The sequence below is a fragment of the Cyprinus carpio genome, chromosome A14, assembly GCF_018340385.1.
Source record: "Cyprinus carpio isolate SPL01 chromosome A14, ASM1834038v1, whole genome shotgun sequence".
NCBI lineage: Eukaryota > Metazoa > Chordata > Actinopteri > Cypriniformes > Cyprinidae > Cyprinus > Cyprinus carpio.
In genome coordinates this window covers 29070726-29092876 of record NC_056585.1, presented here as the reverse complement: position 1 = coordinate 29092876, position 22151 = coordinate 29070726, and the positions used below count along the sequence as shown (strand labels likewise).

At 36.7% G+C, this 22151-nt stretch overlaps 2 protein-coding genes across 3 annotated transcripts in view; one reads left to right on the top strand and one right to left on the bottom strand.

Moving 5' to 3' along the window:
- The window catches only part of fgf2 (fibroblast growth factor 2), a 223315-nt gene that overhangs the window by 165065 nt on the left and 36099 nt on the right, over positions 1-22151 (top strand). The gene's annotated exons all lie outside the window — the stretch shown is intronic.
- The window catches only part of dele1 (DAP3 binding cell death enhancer 1), a 239934-nt gene that overhangs the window by 206275 nt on the left and 11508 nt on the right, over positions 1-22151 (bottom strand). For both annotated transcript variants that reach the window (XM_042770443.1, XM_042770442.1), the window contains exons 9-12: positions 15413-15527; positions 14939-15012; positions 13049-13134; positions 11590-11705 (exon numbers count right to left, since the gene is read on the bottom strand). In XM_042770443.1, coding sequence (XP_042626377.1) covers positions 11590-11705; positions 13049-13134; positions 14939-15012; positions 15413-15527 — 391 coding nt within the window. The remainder of the gene's footprint in view (positions 1-11589; positions 11706-13048; positions 13135-14938; positions 15013-15412; positions 15528-22151) is intronic.

Here is a 22151-nt window from a genome sequence, read left to right as displayed (position 1 = left end):
CCACAGCGCCGCCCTACAGGTGTGTGTGTGAACTTACATTTCAAAGTTATTTCTCATGATCACAAATCAGTTTTTCTGTGTACCTGAAAATGAAAAAGGAATCAATTAATAATGATAAAAACAAAATGTCTTTCATTTTGGTTCATTCTTAGCAAAAACTGTATTTTTTGTTCAAGTTTTAGGGTGGCGAAGTCTCCTTTCTGAAAGTTTACTAGTTAGAATGAAGTTTGTTTTATTATAAGCGTGCATTGTGCTAATAAACTATAATAACAATAACATCAAATAAATCACTGTTGATTATTTTAAACAATTATTTTACATACATAATTTTGTATGGCATTAAATTTGTATATTTTTATATATTATTTATATATATTAAATTTATGAATATATTTTTATTCATTATAAAATCATTAAAATGTATTTATATTGTATATATATATATCTATTTTTTTTTTTATATATATTTTTTTTTATATATATATACATTAAATAGTTTTATGTGTACAATTTATTAATGTTTTACTATATTGTGAATATTTTATACATAAATATTTTAAATAATTTTCTATAAACAATTTATTAATATTTTATCTATAAGTGTCATGATTTTTGTCATGTTGGATAGCTTCTGCCTGAAACAGACTTGTGATTTGATGATCAATTACTGCTTTATTTGTTCAGAAACAGCATCATTCTGATTCTGATTTTAATAAATAAACGAAAAGATGTAAACATAATAGAAGTGGTGTAAGGGAACAACACATTTTTTTAGGCATTTGACAAATTATTATAATTTTTTTTTTCTCCAAAAACAATATAGCATCAAAACATATTTAATTATAAACACTGATGCCTTAATATGGTGTTTCTTGAATATCTGAAAGTCAAGAGACATGTTTCACCACATTTCGAAAATGGCCCAAATTGTGTGTGTGTGTGTGTGGCTGGATAGATTGAGCTAGTTATGATTAACCAATCAGCTGTGTGTAGTAATAATTAGCCCCGCCCCTCTCTCACTGTTCTCCAATCAGCTGATGGTGAGCAGCTGTTGTTGAGTATAAAGCTCAGAGTGTTGATGGACTTGCTCCTCATATACGATTTCTTCTCTTTTTCTCTTGGCATTATAATGTTTTCACTCCGTTTGTTTGTCTGTCTGTTTTGTGTGAGTTAGTAAGATGGCTACTAATAAGAATAATACAATTCTAGTGATTCTAGTGGTTGTGGTTATAAATTAACATTGAGATGTGATTTTGGAGCAAAATTGTCACAGTTAGCTCTTATTGCTTTGGAGATGAGACCAAACCAACTGAAATGAGATGCTGTGTAAATGTGACCGCATGCATGCTCCACAAGATCTACAAACCAGCAGTGATCTGTTTTAAGTCCACAGCTGCAGATGAAAGTCACTCTTGAAGGGTTTTCACACTTTGGTGTATTCATTAATGGATCAATTTCTTCACTTTCACATTACTTCACTTAAATCTTCAAGCCTTTATGCTGGCAAAAATTGAAGGAGGAGCTTCACGTTTCTAGTAGTAGTGTAGTAGTTGGCAACAGTTTAAGTAACTTTCTCATTAAAATCTGTTAAAATTATGTACATTTAATTTAAAAGATAATTTTATTCAAAGCAGCTTGCAAGCGAAGTAAACCTCTGTCCAACAAAAGTATTTGAATGATGTGAAAATATAATGAAGCTGACATGTTTCATGTTTTCAGCGTAGAATACAGCACAGACATGCATTAAAGAGAGCCAAACTCAGTTTGTGTGAAGCATGAACTATTACACTGTCATGAGCTGCTTGTTTTGAGTGTGTATGAATGCACATTCACTTTGCATTTTAATTCATTTACTTTAATTGCATTAGGCTGTTTTGAGATTGATTTAATTGTGTAGAATACATTGGAGTCAAGCTGCACTTTTCCCTCCCTCGAGTTTTTAGCATCAGATAGACGAGTGATTGTGAACCGAGGGTGACCGTCTCTCGCTTAGTCTCAGTGCTGCATTGGGTGATCAGATGGAAACCGCAGCTCACACCGATTCTGGTGTCACTATGGAGAGAAATATTGGCCATTTTTACAATTACAAAATTACACTAAAGCGGTGAAAGAAATTAACTTTTTCCATTTTTCAGTGGCAATATTTGCCCCCTTAATTAATTTCCAGGGACATTTTGCCTTTTAACAAGAAACCCTTTTTAAATGTGTGCATCCCCTTTCATGTAAACTTTATTCAGTAAATGTAATTAGACGCATAAGACTGTGTATGGGGCTGAAATCAATATCAGCAAAATCCAGTTTTCCCTGCAGAAGTAGCACAAACTGCATCTGAAGAGGCATTTAGATTTACACACTGTTTAATGCAGCTCAGAGATTCCATAATACGGTTTTAAATGTAAAATGTTGAATATAAAAATATGAAATGTTGGAAAAATAATTTATACTCTCAGTATGAAACAAGTCACTGTCTTAAGTGAGTCATTGAGTCATTCACTCAACCAGTTCACTCAAACGGCTGATTCACTGAAGAACGAAGCAAATAATTGACTTTCTGAAATCAGTGCTTCTCTTGAAAAACTCATTACTGCCCGACTGTTCAGTGATGTTCTGTATAGCATGAATGTAATCTGGAATCATGTGACCTACTAGAATCAGTTGCATTGCTTCACTGCCACTCACACTTTTTTTGCCATCTTTGTAGAAGAAAAATATGCCATTATTCTTTCTCAAATGGATCATTGACTCAAGTGATTCGTTAAACACAAATGTTGTGCTGTGACACTGTTTGGAACTATTTTCATTGGCAGAATAGACCAAAGATTTAGCAATATTGTTTCTATTATAGCATTTTTTTTTTTTTTTTTTTTTTTTTTTTTTACTATATACAATTTGACAAAGTATAGAATAATGATCTTAAAAGGAGGACAAATGAGCATCCAGCTCAAGGCTGTGCCAGGATGAGACATAGTATTGACCTAAAACTGCACAGACAAAACAATGTGGATGAGTTTGATAGTCAAGGAGAGGGAATTCAAGATAATTGTTTATTTTGTTTTATTATAACCTGAGTGACCACAGTCACCACCGGTCATAACAATAATAAGTGTGTGTGTGTGTGTGTGTGTGTGTGTCAGGTTGAGTTCTCAAAGTCTCCTGCAGGACTCTATCATTGAAGATGATGAGGAATCAGAGGAGATGAAGGCCAAATTCTTCCGACTGGAAGGATCAGATCATAAGAATTGTTCTTAGTGCTGCTCACACGACAAGTACTGAACATCAGTGTTATCAATCCCAAAAACAACAATCACCAAATACTACCATTTTTTTTCTTGCTGTGAAATGAGAATAAACTCAGTCCCGCCCCCTGAGTGTGATTGACATGTGGATCATCCTATCAGTAGCCCAAAACCATATTAGTTGAGCATTTATAAACAAACACCATGTGTTTTACATTCATTTGTGTCTTTGAAAGCACTTGAAATGTGGCTAAATATAAAGAAATATATAGGTCAGAATGGAATACTTGCATACTATGTAGTATGTATATATACACTTATATGCTACATAGTAATGTTAAAAAATGATGCAATATGCAGCAATAGATGCTTCAGACAGTCGTATGTTACACTGCTGTCACATGAACTCATTATGTTGCATGTTTAATTCAGTGTATGGTGTACAGTTATTACACACATCTTGCATTTTTGCATTTAAAATCCAGTACTTAAGTAATGAGTATAGAAGAAAATAAAAGGTCAGGCCCATTGCATTGTGGGATGCAATATAGAAAAGTAAATAGATCTGGTTGTACACTGTGCATTATGGCAAATAAGCATCTCATCCAGGGATTTCCTGCATACAGTACACACTACAGAACTGGTGTTAGTATGCTACACTGACACTGAAAGTGTTTGTCTAAATCAGCAGCTCTGTAATGAGAGGAAACAATGATTATTTCTGACCGAGCTGTTTGGGTTTACTACACAATCACTATTGATGCGTTTAGAAGATACAAACAATGAAATCAACACATATATTAACACTCACTTTATTTAAAAGCATCTGACAAATGCATAAAATATGTGAAATGTTGAACCAGTCAAAATGTGGAAGCAAAAAATACTTTTTTGTTTGTGTATTTTGAACAATATTTAAATTAATTGTGTGTGTGTGAGAGAGAGAGAGTGTGTGTGTGTGTGTGTGTGTGTGTGTGTATAATTAAAAATGGTAATAAAATAAAGGGATGGGGTGAGTCTGTGAGCTGGAACAGATATTGTGCGTTCGGGCTGGTTGTTTTTGTGTCAGATGTTGTTTTGCTAGTTGATGCTCAAAGCATGCTGGGAGTTTCTCTGGGGTTTGATGGAAATGCTCTTTGTTTCTCATGTCCATGTTCTCATTGACTAATCCTGCTGTGTGTCTGTTGAGGAATCCCGTCTTTCCCTCCCTCTGCTTTCATCTGCAGCTAAAAATAACACCGCAGAGAGACAGAGGAAGAGAAGAGACTCGCTCCAGCTTCCTGCTGGATCAAAGTTAAACTCCAGTAAACGACGTGATGTATACGTTTCATATACGATGAGTTAGATTACAGTGATCTGTCATATTTATTTCTGCGCTGACAGTCAGGAAAACATCATCAAGCCTCCATATCCTTCCTGCCATGACCAATAAAAGCCACTAATAAAGATCATAGTCGTTCGTTTAAAAGGGTCTCATAAAAAGGCTATTAGACATGTGTGGGAATATTACCCTCCTCCTGTAACATGAGGTTTTATGATGCATCTGTACGGTTGCACCTGGGACTAATAAAGTCTTCAGACGAAAGCTCGGTGCGTTTGCATCGGATGACCTCGGCTCTGTCGTTCTCGTTTCACATCGGTCACTTATGGGTCTGTTTCAGTGTCTGACCTCATGTTCAGCTAAAGGACAAACATGATGAGCGTAATCTGGGGCCGGAGCCGCATCAGAACCACAGGATGGGCAATAAATGTGTGATGAGGAGGAGGAGGAGGAAGAGGGCAGGACGTATTGAATAATTCAGTTCTCATGTCTGCATGTGTTAGCATCAACAGGGCAAAGCCTCACGTCCTCAAACACACACACACCAGCTGAATTATTCACTGTAAGAGTGTGTGTGTGGTGCTGAGACAGCAGTGACCCTGGAAGAAACACACACACACACACACACGTTGATCCAACATTCTTCACAAAGACAAGTAGACACCTAACTTTTGAGATTTTATTTATTTTTTTCCTGAAAATTTGGAAAAGTTTAGTTTTAGTTAGCCATTTTTTTTTTCAATTATTTTTAAAATGCATTTTATACATTTATATACAAAGATTTAGCTCAAAAATATTTCAGGGAAATGAAAATTAAAATGTATATAATGTATATATTTTTAAAAAATGTACTGTTATAATTTCACTTTTTTTAATTAATGTAGTTCTAAAAAATGTTTTTAAAAATAAAGTACAAAAGTATTTTAGGAAGCATTTCCCCACCATTTAAATGATTCACCGTTTTAGATATTTAATGCTTTTGTCGAATTATTATTATTATTATTATTATTATTATTATTATTTTTTTAATAATAATAATAATAATAATAATAATAATAATATTTCCATTTGTATTTTTTGTGCTTTTTTAAAGTTTTACAAAAAAATAAATAAAAAATTAAATTGGCTCATATTTCAGAAAAAAAAAACTTTCTAGCATTTCATTTTTATTTTAACATTTTATTTTACTATTACTTTTGACCTAATTATTATTATTATTATTATTATTTATAACTTTTATTTTATTCTATTTTTAATTAGTTGAGACACAAACAAACAAACAAACACTCCTGTTTTCATCTGTTCCTTGTATTGCTGCATGATTTGCCACTGAAATTGTTTGAGGTAGAAAGCTGTGTGTGTGTGTGTGTGTGTGTGTGTGTGTGTGAGAGATTTATTGTTCAGATGTGGCATTATTCTGGTTCTTCCCAGTTTAATCTCCATTATGGGGTGACCAGTCATATATCAAACTGTGTGTGTGTATAGCTCTAAAATATTTGTAGAAGAAAAGTAAGTAAGTTGAAGTTAGTTTAGTTTCTGTTTGTTGTTTTTTTTTATTTTATTTTTTTGTATGATTTTTTTTTATGCAGCTCCTCAGAACATACATAATACAGTGTTTCAGATACACTTCAGCCTATTTTATTTATTTTTTATTTTTTGTTTTGCCTCCTATACAGCCTGAACTAGAAGTGATAGAAAGCCGACATTGACTCAACAAAACATGCATATTTTCCAATGTCACTTGAGTTTCGATGCAAATAAAACATGAAGAAACACTTGTTTTGATGAAATTTATTTCCACAACATGGTACATTAATACGGTGTAAAAATGGGTGTCTTAGTGGTCGATCTAGTTTTAAATACCACTTTGTGAGAAAAAACATTCCTTTGTTTTTGACATCTGAAGCTTGTGCTCTTTCAGGGACTCCTCATGTATGTGAAAGCCTGAAAGGCTCTACGCAAGTACACAAAATCTCTTAGCAAAGCAAGCTCAGTTCATGCATCACTGCGTTCCACTATTCATAATGCAATGCAAGTACGTTTTGCATCTTCAGCACGGCAGGCGTTAATGTAAATCGATGTCCTCTACAGTTTCTCAAGGAGTCATGGTGGAGACACGGTTTTAAGAGTACGTTGCTTTGTAAGGTTGAGTCAAGAGGGTCTGCATCCCATTTTTTAGTTTAATGTTTAATGATTCTTTATTTTACTATTTGAGATGCAATTGTGAAAACGTCACCAACACACCAAAAACAAGAGGTTTTTCACTTTAAAAGTGGATCCAGCCAGCATTTCAATGGTAATGATCAAGTTTGAATCAACATAGATATTGTAAAGCAGTTTTATCATCTAGTAAAAGTTCAACATTATGTACTTTGCCTCTAAATGATGAACATGATCAAAACTTCACTGTTAAACCTGTTTCACACTCAATCTCCTCGTGTCTTCTGTCTCTGATTGATAGTTTAGATGTGTTTTTTTTTTTTTTTTTTTTTTTTTTATCCAGTCAGAGCTCTTTTAGTGTAAAGCTTCAGCTGCTGCTTCTGGTGTCAGATCTTGAGTGATTTTGATCAAGTAAAGGTGAGAATAACTGCAGTAATATCTCCAGATGAACTCTTACTGGACTGAAGCAGCTCAGCTTTACTTGTTTCTCCATCAATCATGTTTTAGAGTCTCAAATCTGATTATCAGGATCTTTTGAGGAGCGTTTGTTTCCAGAAGCTTTACTTTCACTGTTCCTCAGCCGGAGGAATGATCTTCACAAGCCTCCAGAACATCTCACATCTTCTGAGGAGCCTTTATTTCTTCATCTCTCAATCACTGCATTATATGTTTGGATCATTTACATCTCATCTCACTGAGACACATTACTGCAGATATAGAGCACAGACTCATATTTACATCAGTTTATGTCAGTATCTGCTCTACTGTTAGAAACATCTTACTGGGTTACATCACAAGCATCATAAGCTGTTTTAACTTCATATTCAGGCTATGATACTCAACATAAAACACATATGGAAACCTTTTTTTTTTTTTTTTTGTAGATTTGAAGGAGCTTCTTTTGAATACTGAGGGCTTTCACTGCCACAGGAACACTCTGAGATTGTACAAAAGCGTCTGTGTTTGTGTACTTGCGCAGGGACTCTTTCAGGCCTTAGTGTTTAACTAAAGGAGTATTTGAGTGTGTGTGTGTGTGTGTGTGTGTGTGTGTGTGTGTGTGTGTGTGTGAGATCAGAAAATCCCCATTTGGCTCTTCATTACAGAAACAGACTGAGCAGATGTTACAGACAAACTCTGATGTATTACAGTATTCCCACTGAACATCGTGATATGATGATCGATCTCTCAGGCTGTGTGTCTCTGACATTTTACACACTTTCCAACAGCAGAAAATTCACTCAAAATTTCTTGGGGAAAGAGAAAAAAAATTCAAAGGATCCAATTTCCCGAGTGTGTGACTGAGCGGGTGCTTTGAAATTAAACACACTATGGCTTGAATCAAGGTCACGCGTGTGAAGACTTACATTGATCTGAGTGTGACATGAACACTGACTCCCTCGAAATACTTGAGTGAGAATGTGTTAGTGTAAGGCAGACGCATGCTTCATTCAGCGCCGACTACATCATCTCATTCGTCTGGCTTGGCTTTTTTTTTTTTTATGTTGGCCTGTGTTTTTCCTCTCATTTGCATCGTAAATACACACACACCCCTGCTGTCCATCACAGCCGTTCTGTTCCGTCATTGGTGGGGAACCTCGGGGGCGGGCTTCTTTTTCAGAGTGTCTATAATTGATTGGACGCCGCGCTTGACGCTGGACGTTACGCGGCGGGTGACGGAGTCGGTAGGGGGCGGAGTCAAGGAGCCAGTCTTCCCCAGACACTTCTGATACCGCAACTAGAGAAAAACAGATTTAACCCATAAATGATTTACAATACACGTCACTCTATAACTTAACACTTAATATACAGAATCTGTGGCATGCTGTTGCTCACACCAGAAAATAAACTCGTCATTCATCCTGTAAAAACGAATAAAAATGCAAAAAATAAACTTAATTTTGAATTCAGTGTTTTATGAGTGAACGCAAGTTGTGTGAACAAAAAGTTTCTTGAGCGAATGCAATTGTAAGCTTACAATTTTTGTGAGTAAAGGCAAGTTTTGAGACTGAATGCAAAACTTATGGGAGATGTTTTCCATTTTTTGGTGTTCCAACACCAGTGGGAATGCAAAAGATTTGAGAACGAACACAAAGTTTCTCGAGGGGACACAAAACAGTTGCTTGAGCAAACACAAACATTGTGTGAGCTAACAAAAGTTTTTGCCTAATGCAAAATTTCCTAAGCAAACGCAAACACTGAGTTAACAAAAAATGTTAGGTTTGCATTTTCAAGAAAACTTGTTTGCACAAAATGTTTGCGTTTACTCTCCAAACTCATGCATTCTTTCTAACTTTAACTTTAACATTGTCTCAATTTCAAAATCTTTTCTGGTACATCTTAATGTATGCTTTTGCTCAAGAAGCTGTGTTCATCCACAAACATTTTGTATTTGCTCTCCAAACCTTTAACTCAAAATGTTTACATTTGGTTAAGTTCCGTATTGGCCAAAAATTCTGTTAGAAATTGTTACTCTGTTCAATCAAAAAACTGTGCATTCAGAAAACTTTTCTAAGCACACAAAATGTTTCCCTGGGAAACTTTGCATTCAGTCTCAATTTTTACATTCGAGAAACTTTGCGTTTGCTTATCAAAACATGCGTTCCCTCAAACTTTGAGTTTGATCTCAATGTTTCTCACAGCATCTGCATTCATTCAAGAAACTCTGTTCACTTCAACATTAACTCTCAAATTGTTGTATTCGCTCAAACATTTGTAAGTTCACAAATTGTTTTGTTTTCTCTCACAACACTTAGCATTCGCTCAAAAAACTTTTGTTAGCTCAAAATAATCCCTTTAGAAATTTTGAGTTTAGTCAAATTTTGGTTTCCATCGAGAAAGTTGTTTGCTATCAAGACAAAACTTACTCACAAAACTTTTGTTAGCTTGTTTGCAAAACTACTGCATTCACTAACTTTGGTTTGCTCTCAAACTGTAGCATTCACTCACAAAATATTTGTTTCATGCAAGAAAATTTTTATGTGTTTGCCAAAGTTTTGTTAGCTCACGGCAATGATTGTTTACTCCCAAAACTTTTAAACTCAGTGTTTGCATTTGCTCAAACGGTTTTGCCTTTTTTTTTTTCTTGAGAGATTTTTTGTTTGGGTTTGCTCTCAACTTTTGCATGCCCTCGTAGATTTTTTTTATTTAAAGTTGTATTTAAACTGTAATATGGGGTGGCGCCTTGTGACTTCTGTGTGACGTGTGTTTTTGTCACTCACCACACAGTGGCCGACTGCACGGCCTCCGACACGCTTCCCGCGTTGGGTTCACACCAGAACACGTGACACTGGAAGTGCTGGTTTCCCGTGTCCATGTGATGAACGCAAACGTATGGACAATCACGTCCCACGCCCCTATGAAGGACAGGAAGCGAACACGACAGAACTCCACTATGACTTGCTCCTCTTCTTCCTGTCCGAACAGAAGAGAAATGACAGTAATAAACCTGTCTATCTGATGTCACCCAGCTACTCGGAATTACTCTCACAGGCCCTGTGAATGTTTCATCAGGATCCAAGCAGAAAAAAAGAGCACAGAGTCGCACCGTTTTGACTTCTGTGCAGTGAATTTGTCCTAACGGTTTTCCTGGTGTCCATATGGACAAAGTTTTGTGTGTCATTGGATTTTAAAACTCAAACAAATATACATGAGAATTAGACAAACTTGGCATTTATGTTTGTGAAGTAAGTAAATAAATCTAAATTACTGGATATATCAGTCTTCATGGGTCACACTCCAAAATTGCATTGGCTTATATCTTCAAAACAACTGAACACATTTTTGTCTCTAGATGACATTTAATGACAAAAAGCATTGAATATATTTATTTTATCTTTTTATCTCTTTTTTTTCCCATTGCATTTCCCTTTATGGGCTCCATAAAATGCGGAAAAGTGAAGCTCGTGTTTTTGGCTTTTTTTTTTGTTTTTTAAAAAAGCACTTTCAGTAATTATTCAAAATGTTGAGTTTGCTCTCGAAAGATTGCATTTGCCCTCAAGTTTTGAACAACTTGTTTGCTCACAACACGCTCGATCAAGAAACTTTGTGTTGGCTCACAAAAGTTTTGCATTCCTTTACACAAACTATTCAGGTCACAAAACTGTTGCATTCAATTACAAACTTACAAAAGCTTTTAGTTTTTGAGAAACTTTGCGTTCGCTTAAGGAACTTTGCATTTGTTCACAAAAACGTATAGTTTTTTTTTCCTCCTCTTAACAGCACTTTTAAAGCACTTGCATGGAATATGGTAAATGTGTTCAAAAGAAGTGGAATTGTAAAACGTATTTAAAACTTTTTTGCATTCACTCACTAAGATTTTAAATGTGTTAGTTCACCAAAATGTTTGCGTTAATGAACATGTTACACTTTTCTGTATTTTGCAGAGCCACCTAAAGGAACATGACATTGGTTGGAAAGAATTAGATGGGTAGAAAAAAAAATATTTCAGTGCTTGAGTGCTTTTGGAAGGAATGCAAAAAGTTATTATTTTTTTTTTTTTAGTACTTGCATGAATAATTTGGTAAAGTTTGTTAAACTGTATTAAGAATGTAAATGTAAGAAACGTGTCTAAATCATTTATCCAATTCAAAATTTTAATGTATTTAGTAAAAAAACATTTGTCCTCTAGACTACATTTCATGAGTCAGACAAAATCCTAAGGATTAAAGTTTTGTAAAGGATCGTCTATGCGGAGATGAAAATGAATGTGCTTTTTACTGTTTTTAATTTTTATCGCAAAAAAATCTGAATCTGATGAATGTGTACGCTTGAGTGGGAAATTTGAGGTTTCTGTGATTGTATAGTGTCTGATGCACAAACTGTTTCAGGGCAGAAAAAAAATGTAGAAATTGTCACAAGAATGTAAAGCGTCACCTTTTCTTTGATGACAGAAATTGTGGCGTCAGCGACGTTGAGCAGGACGGGGGTCCAGTCCTCTTTCCCTGCGGTGGACATCAGACTGTCTATCGCTCCATTTATCATGTCCATTCCTGAAACACACCATTTCAGACAAAATATTAGTTACACAGGATGAAAGTTAAAATAAAGAATATTGTAGAAATGAGTTTGCTCCCAAAACCTAGTGATCTGTCTGACTGTCAGCATCCAAACAGAGATGAAGCACATGAGTGACTGATTTACTTTGTCAAGCTGCTTTGAAACAATGTGTATTGTGAAAAGCACTTTACAAATAAATTTGACTTGACTGATTTGAGTACGCTCAATACAGACATCATACAAATGTCACTCATTACATGACGAGCACAAGACTCGTCTCAGAAGTGTTTGCTGCAAAACCAGTGACGTGATGCTTTCTCCCATTGTGTTGGGGTCAATCTGACCCACACTCGATTTTCAAACGGCTTGAATTACTGGTTAAAGTATTTATTTCTTTTTAAAATTTGGTGAATATTTCTCATATTGGTCCGTGAATATACATGCAAAATTTCAAAACATAGATGTGTTTCAAAAAGGCAGCGCAAAATGTTTTTAGGACTTTTGTGTTGGGGTCAGTATGATCCACACTCGATATTCAAACTGATCGAAATACTTGTTAAGCTATTTATTTCGTCTTGAAATTTGGTGAATATTTTCCATTCTGTCATGAATGTGCATGTAAAGTTTCAAACACACAGATGTGTTTTGGAAAGGCTGTACAAATTTTCTTACAACTTTTGAGTTGGACTCATATTGACTCGCCCATTGGTTTTAATGCAATTTGCCAAAATCAACACTTCGAAAGACACTAAAGTCAGGTAAAAAAAAAAAAATCAGAAAACCCTTATTGTAGCTTGACAATCACTAAAACATGCAATACATGTGAATTTGTGTAATTTAAGACTCAGTTGACTCAAAACTGAGATTTGTCTTCTGAATCTTCCCAAGAAAATGAAATTTCTTCATCTAATTGAGTATCACAGTCAAAAAAAAGTCTGGCTTGTTTTGGATCTCAATTGTGAGAAACACATTTCAGTAATGAATATAATATCAGTATATTTTATAACCGGCATCTCAAGCTTATTGGAATGCATTTTTGCTCATGTAGTTCCACTTATTTCTGTAGTGTTTTAGGCAATACAGTTTGTTTCAAAGCAGCTTCACATTGATAAACAGGAAGTGAAATGGAGCTCAAAATAATTCATTTATGAAACGAGTTTAATTTCCGCTGTAGAGCAGATCTACAGAAGACAATAGTGTCATTATTCAGCTCAGTTTTAAATCAGTTTAGTTGAATAACAGTGTTGATGTTGCAAAGTAACATGGTTTGTTTCATGAGGACGCCCTTGGTTTTTTGTTGTGTGTGTGTGTGTGTGTGTGTGTGTGTGAGTTTTACCTATAGGTCGCACTACTGTCGTCATTCCCAGGTAAAGCACATGGAAACTGTGTTGTAGGTCAGTCTTTGGTGTTGGAAACTCTACTGAAGAAACACACAGTGATGAGAAACACGAGCTGAACATCACGCAGAAGATTTCACTCATCGGTCCAAGCGCCGGGCGAGGGAGTCTCGATCCTGAATGCATTTGCACAGAGCGGGAACCTCTGGCATGATGAAAACAGAGCAAAGCGTCACTCAGGAGCTACAAAAAAAAAATCCTGTGCTGTGCGTTTTGCATTATAAAACAGCTAGCGGAACAAGCCGTATTTGATGCAGTATTTTGAAGCAGCTGTAAGCTGTGATAGAGATGAGACGGATGTAAAATGCTGCAGCGGCGGCAGTGATTCTGTGATTTGTAACATGGGTGATTTAATTGCATTTTAAATGGGTCAGAACTGCAGCTTTCATTATCCCACTGATCACTGCAGGAATTTACAGCAGGAATGAAATAAAGCGCAAGCGTGTGCTGAGGTCAGCACGGACCATTCACTTTATTTATGGACTCGTACTGCTGGAGCATGAATTTACAATCCTCCAAACACACACATACTGTATACACACACACACAATATATATTTACATCAAAACAGATGAATATGCCTAAAGAAGAACAGCTTATAGGTCTTTTTATTTATGTTTTAGCTGCAACAAAACAATGCATCTCTGTGGACCGCAGCTGTGTTTACGCAGCGAAAACATCATTGGCCAATGAAATGCAAGCATTTGGGTCATGTGAGCAGAACTTTAGATACATGTTAAGTTCTTAAATTAAAAATGCAGTTTCTTTTCATTTTCTTGCTTAGCTCATTTGTTTTATTTCAGGCCATCTGTGTGTTTTGTTCATAAAAAATAGCACTCAAACATTTGTAATCATTGATTAAATTTGACTTATTTTAACCTTCTGTTCTAACAGCCTGTGCTTACTAAATTGATTAAATTAGTTAAGTAGAATATAAATTGTGCCTAAATATTAATTTATATTAAAAAAAAAACTTTTTCTATTTATGAGGCAATTTTAAAAGTGACTTCTAGAAATGGAAATTAATAGTCTTAAAGGTTTTTAAGACATGGAAGTTTTTATAATGAACACAAATTTTTCTTGTTATGCCAAGCTCTATAATTTATGAAAAAAAAATGTAATCACAAAAAACAAAAAGGATCAAGAACTTTGAAAGTTCTGGAAATATGGAACGTAATAATTTAAAGTGATTATAAAAAAGTTTGAAAACACGCAGTTTTTCATTACAGAAAATTAGGTAGAAATTGCAATAAGACTACTAAATAAAAAGAAATAGCTATTTATGGAAAAGAAAAAAAATGAACCCTGTACTCACAAAAGACTAGAAATAAAAACAAAGTGTAAACCCTGAAGAACATTGTTAAACTTCTGAAATTATTCAATTTAATTATTGATAATTATTTTGTAAACAAAGTTTGAAAAAACACTTATGCGCTAATGCAAAAGTTATAAAAAGAAATTATGAAAGAAATTAAAATAAAAACCTGTAATCACAAGAGTATAGAAATTATATCAATTAACTGGCAATAAAAAGAGTAAATCCAAATGAACATTCAAGTTAAATTTATACTTAAATTATGGAATTTAATTATTTTAATAATTGTACCTTATTTTATATGCATAATACTTTGTTGTTAAGTGCAAAAGTTAGAAAAAGAAATGTATTTAATTACTTTTGAATGAATAAAGTTTGAAATAAACTTTTGTATTACAAAAGGCCTTCAAACAGGGCCCTCGAGTCAAAAAGGTCACTCACAATCGTCAAATGTCCAGATTTGATTGGTCATGTGACTGAACATCATTGCCTGTGTGTGTGAAGCTCTTACACTCTCAGAGGAACATCCGAACTGAACTGAGACGAGGAGCCTGCGACGGGACCCACGCTCCTGCGTTCAGCCATAATCTGAGAAAACAAACAAAACAGCCTCCTGTCAGTCTCTCTGCTCCTGAGGGTCATCAATCTGAAGCCAATAAATCTGAGCTCAATGTTAATCAAAGCCTGTGGATGGATGTGCTGAGCGGGCAACTTTACGTGAGGATGGACAGCGCATACACACACACACACACAATGCAAAGAAATACTGTAAACACAGATATTTTCCCAAGAAGACACACATTTATCTTTCTCACAGACTGACAGAAAACTGAACTGGACAGATGATTGGTTAGGGAGGCTCTTTCCTCATGAATTATTAATGAGCTTGATAATAAATATACGTCTAGTGATTCAGTTTGTCAGTATGAAAGCGAGTGTTTGTTTGCTGTGAATGTGTGCGGATTGTTTCTCGATTCTCGCTCCTCACCTTCGAGCAGATCTGCTTCAGGCTGCTGGCGACACTTTCCGCAGGACTGTCACATTGAAACACGTGGCATTTCAACACACGCGTGTTCTTGTCACAGGCCACATACGCAAAATCCCTGAAACACAACGAGAGAGACACTTTATGTTTGAGTTTGTAAAGTAAGAATCAGTAAACCGGTTTAAAACAAGAAACACAGTCATTAAGGTGCGTTACTGTCACAAGACTCAAGAGGGCGCTAGAGTTTCCTTCAGCTGTTTATGATTATAAACCAGATTATTATTCACATAACTAGACATATACATATCAGCAGTTTAACTAAGTTAAACTAACTTAGGCAGTGGATGGAGGATTTGTAGGAAATACTTATTAGACATTTAATTTTCACTTTTTACACATTATACTGAAAAACAATTTTTTTCGAAACCAAGTTTCGAGCAGATTTTCACAAACTGAGCAGGCAAAAAAAGCAAATTACGATAATTTTTCAATTGAAACAATATGCAAATAAAAAAAAACGCTTGCTAAATATTAACCAAATCATAAAAGAGTAGAATTAAATGTAAAAACAATAAAAATGAACCGCTCACTAAAAAGCAATTAAATCACAAATGCAACATTTAAAATAAATATTAAAATAAGAACATCAAAATAAAATAAGTCCTTATTAAAAATCTATCAAATAAGAAATGTCCAATTAAAGAAATATATTTTTAAATAAAAACAATCATGCATGTCATGACCATTAGCCAACATCATCACAGAACCGTGAACAAGTGAATGTGTTAAATTATTAAAATATTAACTTAATCTCAGGGGGCTTCAAGTACATATTTTCCTTGAAAGAGGTTCAGATGATTAAAAAAAAAACATTTGGGAAAAGCCAGTGTAAATAATTCAATCACAGGAACCTCACACAGATTCATCATGTGATTCATCAAACGCTCACAAATGAAAATAAATAGCGTTCAGATTGAAGAGCATTTGCAGCGTGACTGTGTGAGGCATTAGAACAGGACGGAAGCTAATGAGACACCAGCAGAAAACCATCCATCAGACAGAGACCTGAGAGAAAGAGTCAGCTGGAGGGATATCTGTATATGCGTGTTGTGAATGTAAAGGTTAATGATTTTGTGGCCATGTTTCAGTGTCACTCGTGACATTCAGAGTACAGCGGCAACCGCCAGCAAACCTCGATTAGGCTGTTCTGGGTGGTTTCTATGGTGTTGCTAAGGTGTTTTGGTGGTTGTTAGGTGTTTTCCTCTGGTATGGTCTGAAGCGAGTGTCTCTGTGATCTTCTGGTCTCCTGTGGGTGGTTGCTAGGGTGTTATGAGTGGTTTCTATGGTGTTGCTATGGTGTTTTGGGTGGTTGTTAGGTGTTTTTCTCCAGTATGGCCTTAATTGAGTGTCTCTGTGATCTGGTATGCTGTGGGTGGTTGCTAGGGTGTTACTAAGGTGTTTTGGGGTGTTGCTAGGGAGTTGCTGTGGTGTTGCATTTGAAAAACTGGTTCTGGCTTATCTGAATGACATTACTGGACCCTTACTGGACCCCCTGCAGTTTGCTTAACGAGCAAACAGGTCTGTGGATGATGCAATCAACTTGGGATTGCACTTCATCCTGCAAGATATCGGACACAAAACAGGGACTTAGTGAGGATCCTATTTGTGGACTTTAGTTCGGCTTTCAACACCATCATCCCAACAGTCCTCCAGACCAAACTGACCCAGCTCTCTGTTCCTAGCTCTATCTGTCAGTGGATCACCAGCTTTCTGACAGATAGGCAACAGCTAGTGAGACTGGGGAAATTCATGTCCAACAGCTGCTCCACCAACACTGGTGTCCCTCAGGGATGTGTTCTCTCCCCACTGCTCTTCTCCCTCTACACCAACGACTGCACGTCTAAAGACCCCTCTGTCAAGCTCCTGAAGTTTGCAGACGACATCACACTATTCTCATCGGCCTCATCCAGGATGGTGACGAGTCTGCTTACAGACAAGAGGTTGAGCAGCTGGCTGTCTGGTGCAGTCTTAACAACCTGGAACTGGACTTCAGGAGAAACCCCCCTGCTCTCCCCCCACTCAACATCATGAACAGCACTGTGGCTGCAGTGGAGTCATTCAGATTCAGGACCTGAAGTGGGACAATCACATTGACTCCATTTGTTAAAAAAGGCCCAACAAAGGTTGTACTTCCTTCGCCAGCTGAGGGAAGGAGTTTAACCTGCCACAGGAGCTGCTGAAACAGTTCTACTCAGCCGCCATTGAGTCTGTCCTGTGCACTTCAATAACTGTCTGGTTTGGTTCAGCTACAAAATTAGACATCAGAAGACTACAGAGAACAGTTCAGACTGCTGAAAGGATTATTGGTACTCCTCTGCCCACCCTTCAAAACTGTATACATCCAGAGTGAGGAAAAGGGCTCAGGAAAATCATTCTGGATCCCTCACACCCAAGTTACCCCATCTTTGAACTCTTGCCATCTGGCCGGCGCGCTTCAGAGCCGCAAATACCAGGACAGTCCAGGCAACAAGAACAGTTTTCTTCCCCCAGGCAATCTACCTCATGAACAGTTAAATGTTCCCCACTTATGCAATAAATATGTGCAATATCCTCATATTTATCTGTTACCCCTCCATCCAAGTACATCCCTGCATCTCACTCTACTCTATTCCATTAGATTTATCTATAGCACAACTGTTCATACAATTTTTTTTATTTATGTTCCGATTTATTTTGCAATATTAGTCTTTTTTCTTTCTTTTTTGTCTGTGTTGTTGTTGTTGTCTCTGTGTACTGGAAGCTTATGTCACTAAAACAAATTCCTTGTATGTGCAAGCATACTTGGCAAAAAGCTCTTTCTGATTCTGATTGTAGGGTGTTGCTATGGTGTTTTTGATGGTTGCTAGGGTGTTGTGGGTTGTTGCTAGGTGTTTTCCTCTGGTGTGGCCTGAAGCAGGTGTCTCTGTGATCTTCTGGGCTGCGGTGGGTGGTTTCTAGGGTGTTACTAAGGTGTTTTGGGTTGTTGCTAGGGTGGTTATACTATGTTATTGCTTAAGCACTGTGGTTGGTTCATCAGTGGTCAAACTAAATTAAAAATGGATCCAAATGTTTCCTTGGTGACTATATTAAACTGTGTCACCTGTTCACGGGTTCACGAGTTTATTTAAATGCGAGTCTGAATGGCTTTCATGTGTCTGAAAACTGAAATCCCTATAAACTTCATGAACTGAAGTTATTAGTAAAAATACTGACACACTCTCCTCCGTCTCCACTCGCTACCTGCACATGAAGAGACTTCAGCTGACACTAACAGGAGTGTGTGTGTGTTTCTCAGAAGTCTCAGAGCCCTAGTGATGAACCCATTCTGTCTGTCTGCATACACACACACCACACACACACACACACACACACACACACACACACACAGAAACTAAAGGAACTCTGAGGGTAATAATGAACTATATTATACTTTCAACTCATACTGTCAAAGACTAATGAATCCACTGTTTATAATGAGAAGATTACACACGTTTATCATGCTGTCTGTATGAGACCCTGGTTTGACTTCTGATGTTCCTATATTAAACAAATGAGTGCTGGTAGTTAAGTCAATCCTTACTCAATAGTGCTGATAGTGCTGTGCTGAAACCTCTAGCACTGAGTGTGTAAGAGCAGTGTTTCTGCTCCAAACATGAGTGATTCCTCACAAAATGTGTGTTGTTGAGGAGATTTCACATTAAAACAGGAAAGTAGATAAATAAATAATACATTCACCGACGCAAACTGAAGGAGGAACACTTTTCAGCATAGTAACCACCTGTATCATCCTAGCAACCACCCAAAACACCATAGCAACCCCCTAGCAACCACCCAAAACACCATAGCAACCCCCTAGCAACCACCCACATCACAATTTTTGAAAGTTGTTTTAAATCACATTTTGAATTGCAGTGCACAATTTTTATCAGGAAAAAAATGCAATTAAGACTTTTTTTTTCCCTTATTGTGCAGCCCTTCCACCCACAACACCCTAACAACCACACAGAATACATTGCCAACCACCCAAACCACCAACAAAACCCTAGAAACCACACAGAACACCCTAGCCTCCACCCAAAACACCATAGTAAGACCTTAGCAACTACCCACATCACACTAGCAACACCCAGAAACCTCCCTAACCACCACCAACACCCTGGAAACCAAACCAAACACCATAGTAACACCTCAGCAACTACCCACATCACACTAGCAACACCTTAACAACAACCCAAACCACGAACAACAGCCTAGACACCACACCAAACATCATAGCAACACCCTAGCAACCACCCAAACCACAAACAACAGCCTAGACACCACACCAAACATCATAGCAACACCCTAGCAACCACCCAAACCACAAACAACAGCCTAGACACCACACAAAACATCATAGCAACACCCTAGCAACCACCCAAACCACAAACACAGCCTAGACACCACACCAAACATCATAGCAACACCCTAGCAACCACCCAAACCACAAACAACAGCCTAGACACCACACCAAACATCATAGCAACACCCTAGCAACCACCCAAACCACGAACAACAGTCTAGAAACCACCCACATTACACTAGCAACCAGCTAAACCACCCTAGTAACTGCATAGCACACCCTTTGTTTTGTGACGTTGAGTTTAGCACAGGCTAAAATCTAGTCCTTCACTGAGCAGTTTGTCTCTGTCAGACCTTCATCTGTTCAGTATTAGTATGTCAGGTTCTACTATCATTGCACACACACACACACACACACACCCTTGTTTATACTACTTTGTGGGGTCCTTTAGTTGGCAAAAGGCAACATCTTAAAAATGATAATAAAGAATAAATATAAAAATGTTAGCTATAAGGATTTTCTGTGACAGGTAGGTTTAGGTTTGAATGAGAGTATATTTAGTTATTTTATAGTCCTTTATATAAAAGATCATGTCTTTGTGGGGTCCTTAAATTGGTCAAGCTTTCCTTATTTTACTATCTTTGTGCAGTCTTTTGGTTCTCACCAAGTAGTAAAAACAAGTACACACACACACACACACAAACACACACACACACACAATCAATCACTGCCTCTTTCTGTCCTTTTCCCAAAAGATTGTGATTGTTTCAGCATGTCATTAATATCTGTCACCTCCATACAGCCCCTCAGAGAGAGAGACACACACACACACACACACACACACACACACACACACACACACACACACACACTCACTCTCTCTCTCTCTCTTTCTGACTGTATTGTGCTCACATTTGCAGAACAGCAAAAGTCATAAAACATTTACACATTCAGACAAACAGTGTCTCTTTCTCTGCATATTTTTTTCTTTTTTTTTTGTATTTTTTGAATAATTTTGCACACAATTATGCACATATTTGCTTAAAAAAAAAAAAAAAAAATCAGTTACTGAAACCATAAGGCATCCAACACGTAATAGAAAAACACTCATGATTATATAGCCTAAACAAGCACATTTCATAGACTTTTCTATAAAACTATTTATAATGACTCTACCTCAAAGTAAATCACTCACACACACACACACACACACACACGAGTGCATGGAAACAGCAGCAGTGCGATGCAGCAGTGTGTGTGTGTGTGTGTGTTACTCACACTGATGTCACTCATCAGCATCCAGCCTGCACTCTGGGGTCGTTTACTCCCATCGCCACGACGACCAGCATCCAGCACAAACACACTCTCTGAACCCGCTGATCTCCCGTACGTCCCTCCGTCTCTGATCCGTGCCTCCCTCAGCAAACACACACACGCTCTCCGAGAGCCCAACACACTCCACCAACCTGCTCTCGCTCGCCCTCTCTCTCTCTCTCTCTCCCTCTCTCTCTCTCTCTCTCCCTCTCTCTCTCTCTCTCTCTCCCCCGCTGAGGAAGAGGTGCTGGACGATCAACAAAAACACAGAAAGTGGAAACGAGAGGATGGAATGAAACAAACTAATAAATGAAGAGGAATATAAAAAAAAATCCTCAGACAGATAAATTAGCAAAAATGAAAATGGAAAAAAAAAAAGAAATGGGGGGAAAAAAAGAATAGAAACAGAAAAGAAAAAAACACAAATTTGAAAAAGTGTTGTGTTTTCAGAATTAAAAAGAATGAAACACTTCAGCGCTTATTAGGTGAAATAAGTGAATGTGTTTCACTATCAGTGTGAAACAGAGATGCTACAGAAAGAGGGAGGAGTCGACACAGAAAAAAAGCGCTTATTAGGTGAAATGTGTTAATTTTTTTGAGTTGTGACTTCATCACTTCAAAACCTCGTGTGCACGGACACAGAAAACGCTGAGTGCTCCAAATATAGAGCAATGACTTCATCCACCGAAATACACCTCATTCATATTGTATAGAACTCTGTGTGTGTGTGTGTGTGTGTGTGTGTGTGTGTGTGTGTGTGTGTGTGTGTGTGTGTGTGCTTCTCTAAAAGCGAAGGGAAAGAAACGCACCATCTTCATTTTCCTTTCTTAACCAGGTTTATGGGCTCTAACATCTCTACTCCATTTCTGTCTGTCTGCATCTCTTATTATAGTACTTTTATAAGTTTTAAAATATAATTTAAAAAAGAAAAAAATTATTTACTGCTTTTGGATAATTTTACATTTGCATTAATTAATTTAGCATTTTAATGTCTATCAATTTTATGTTTTTTTTTTCAGTGTTTAATTTTTTATTTCTTTTTAATTT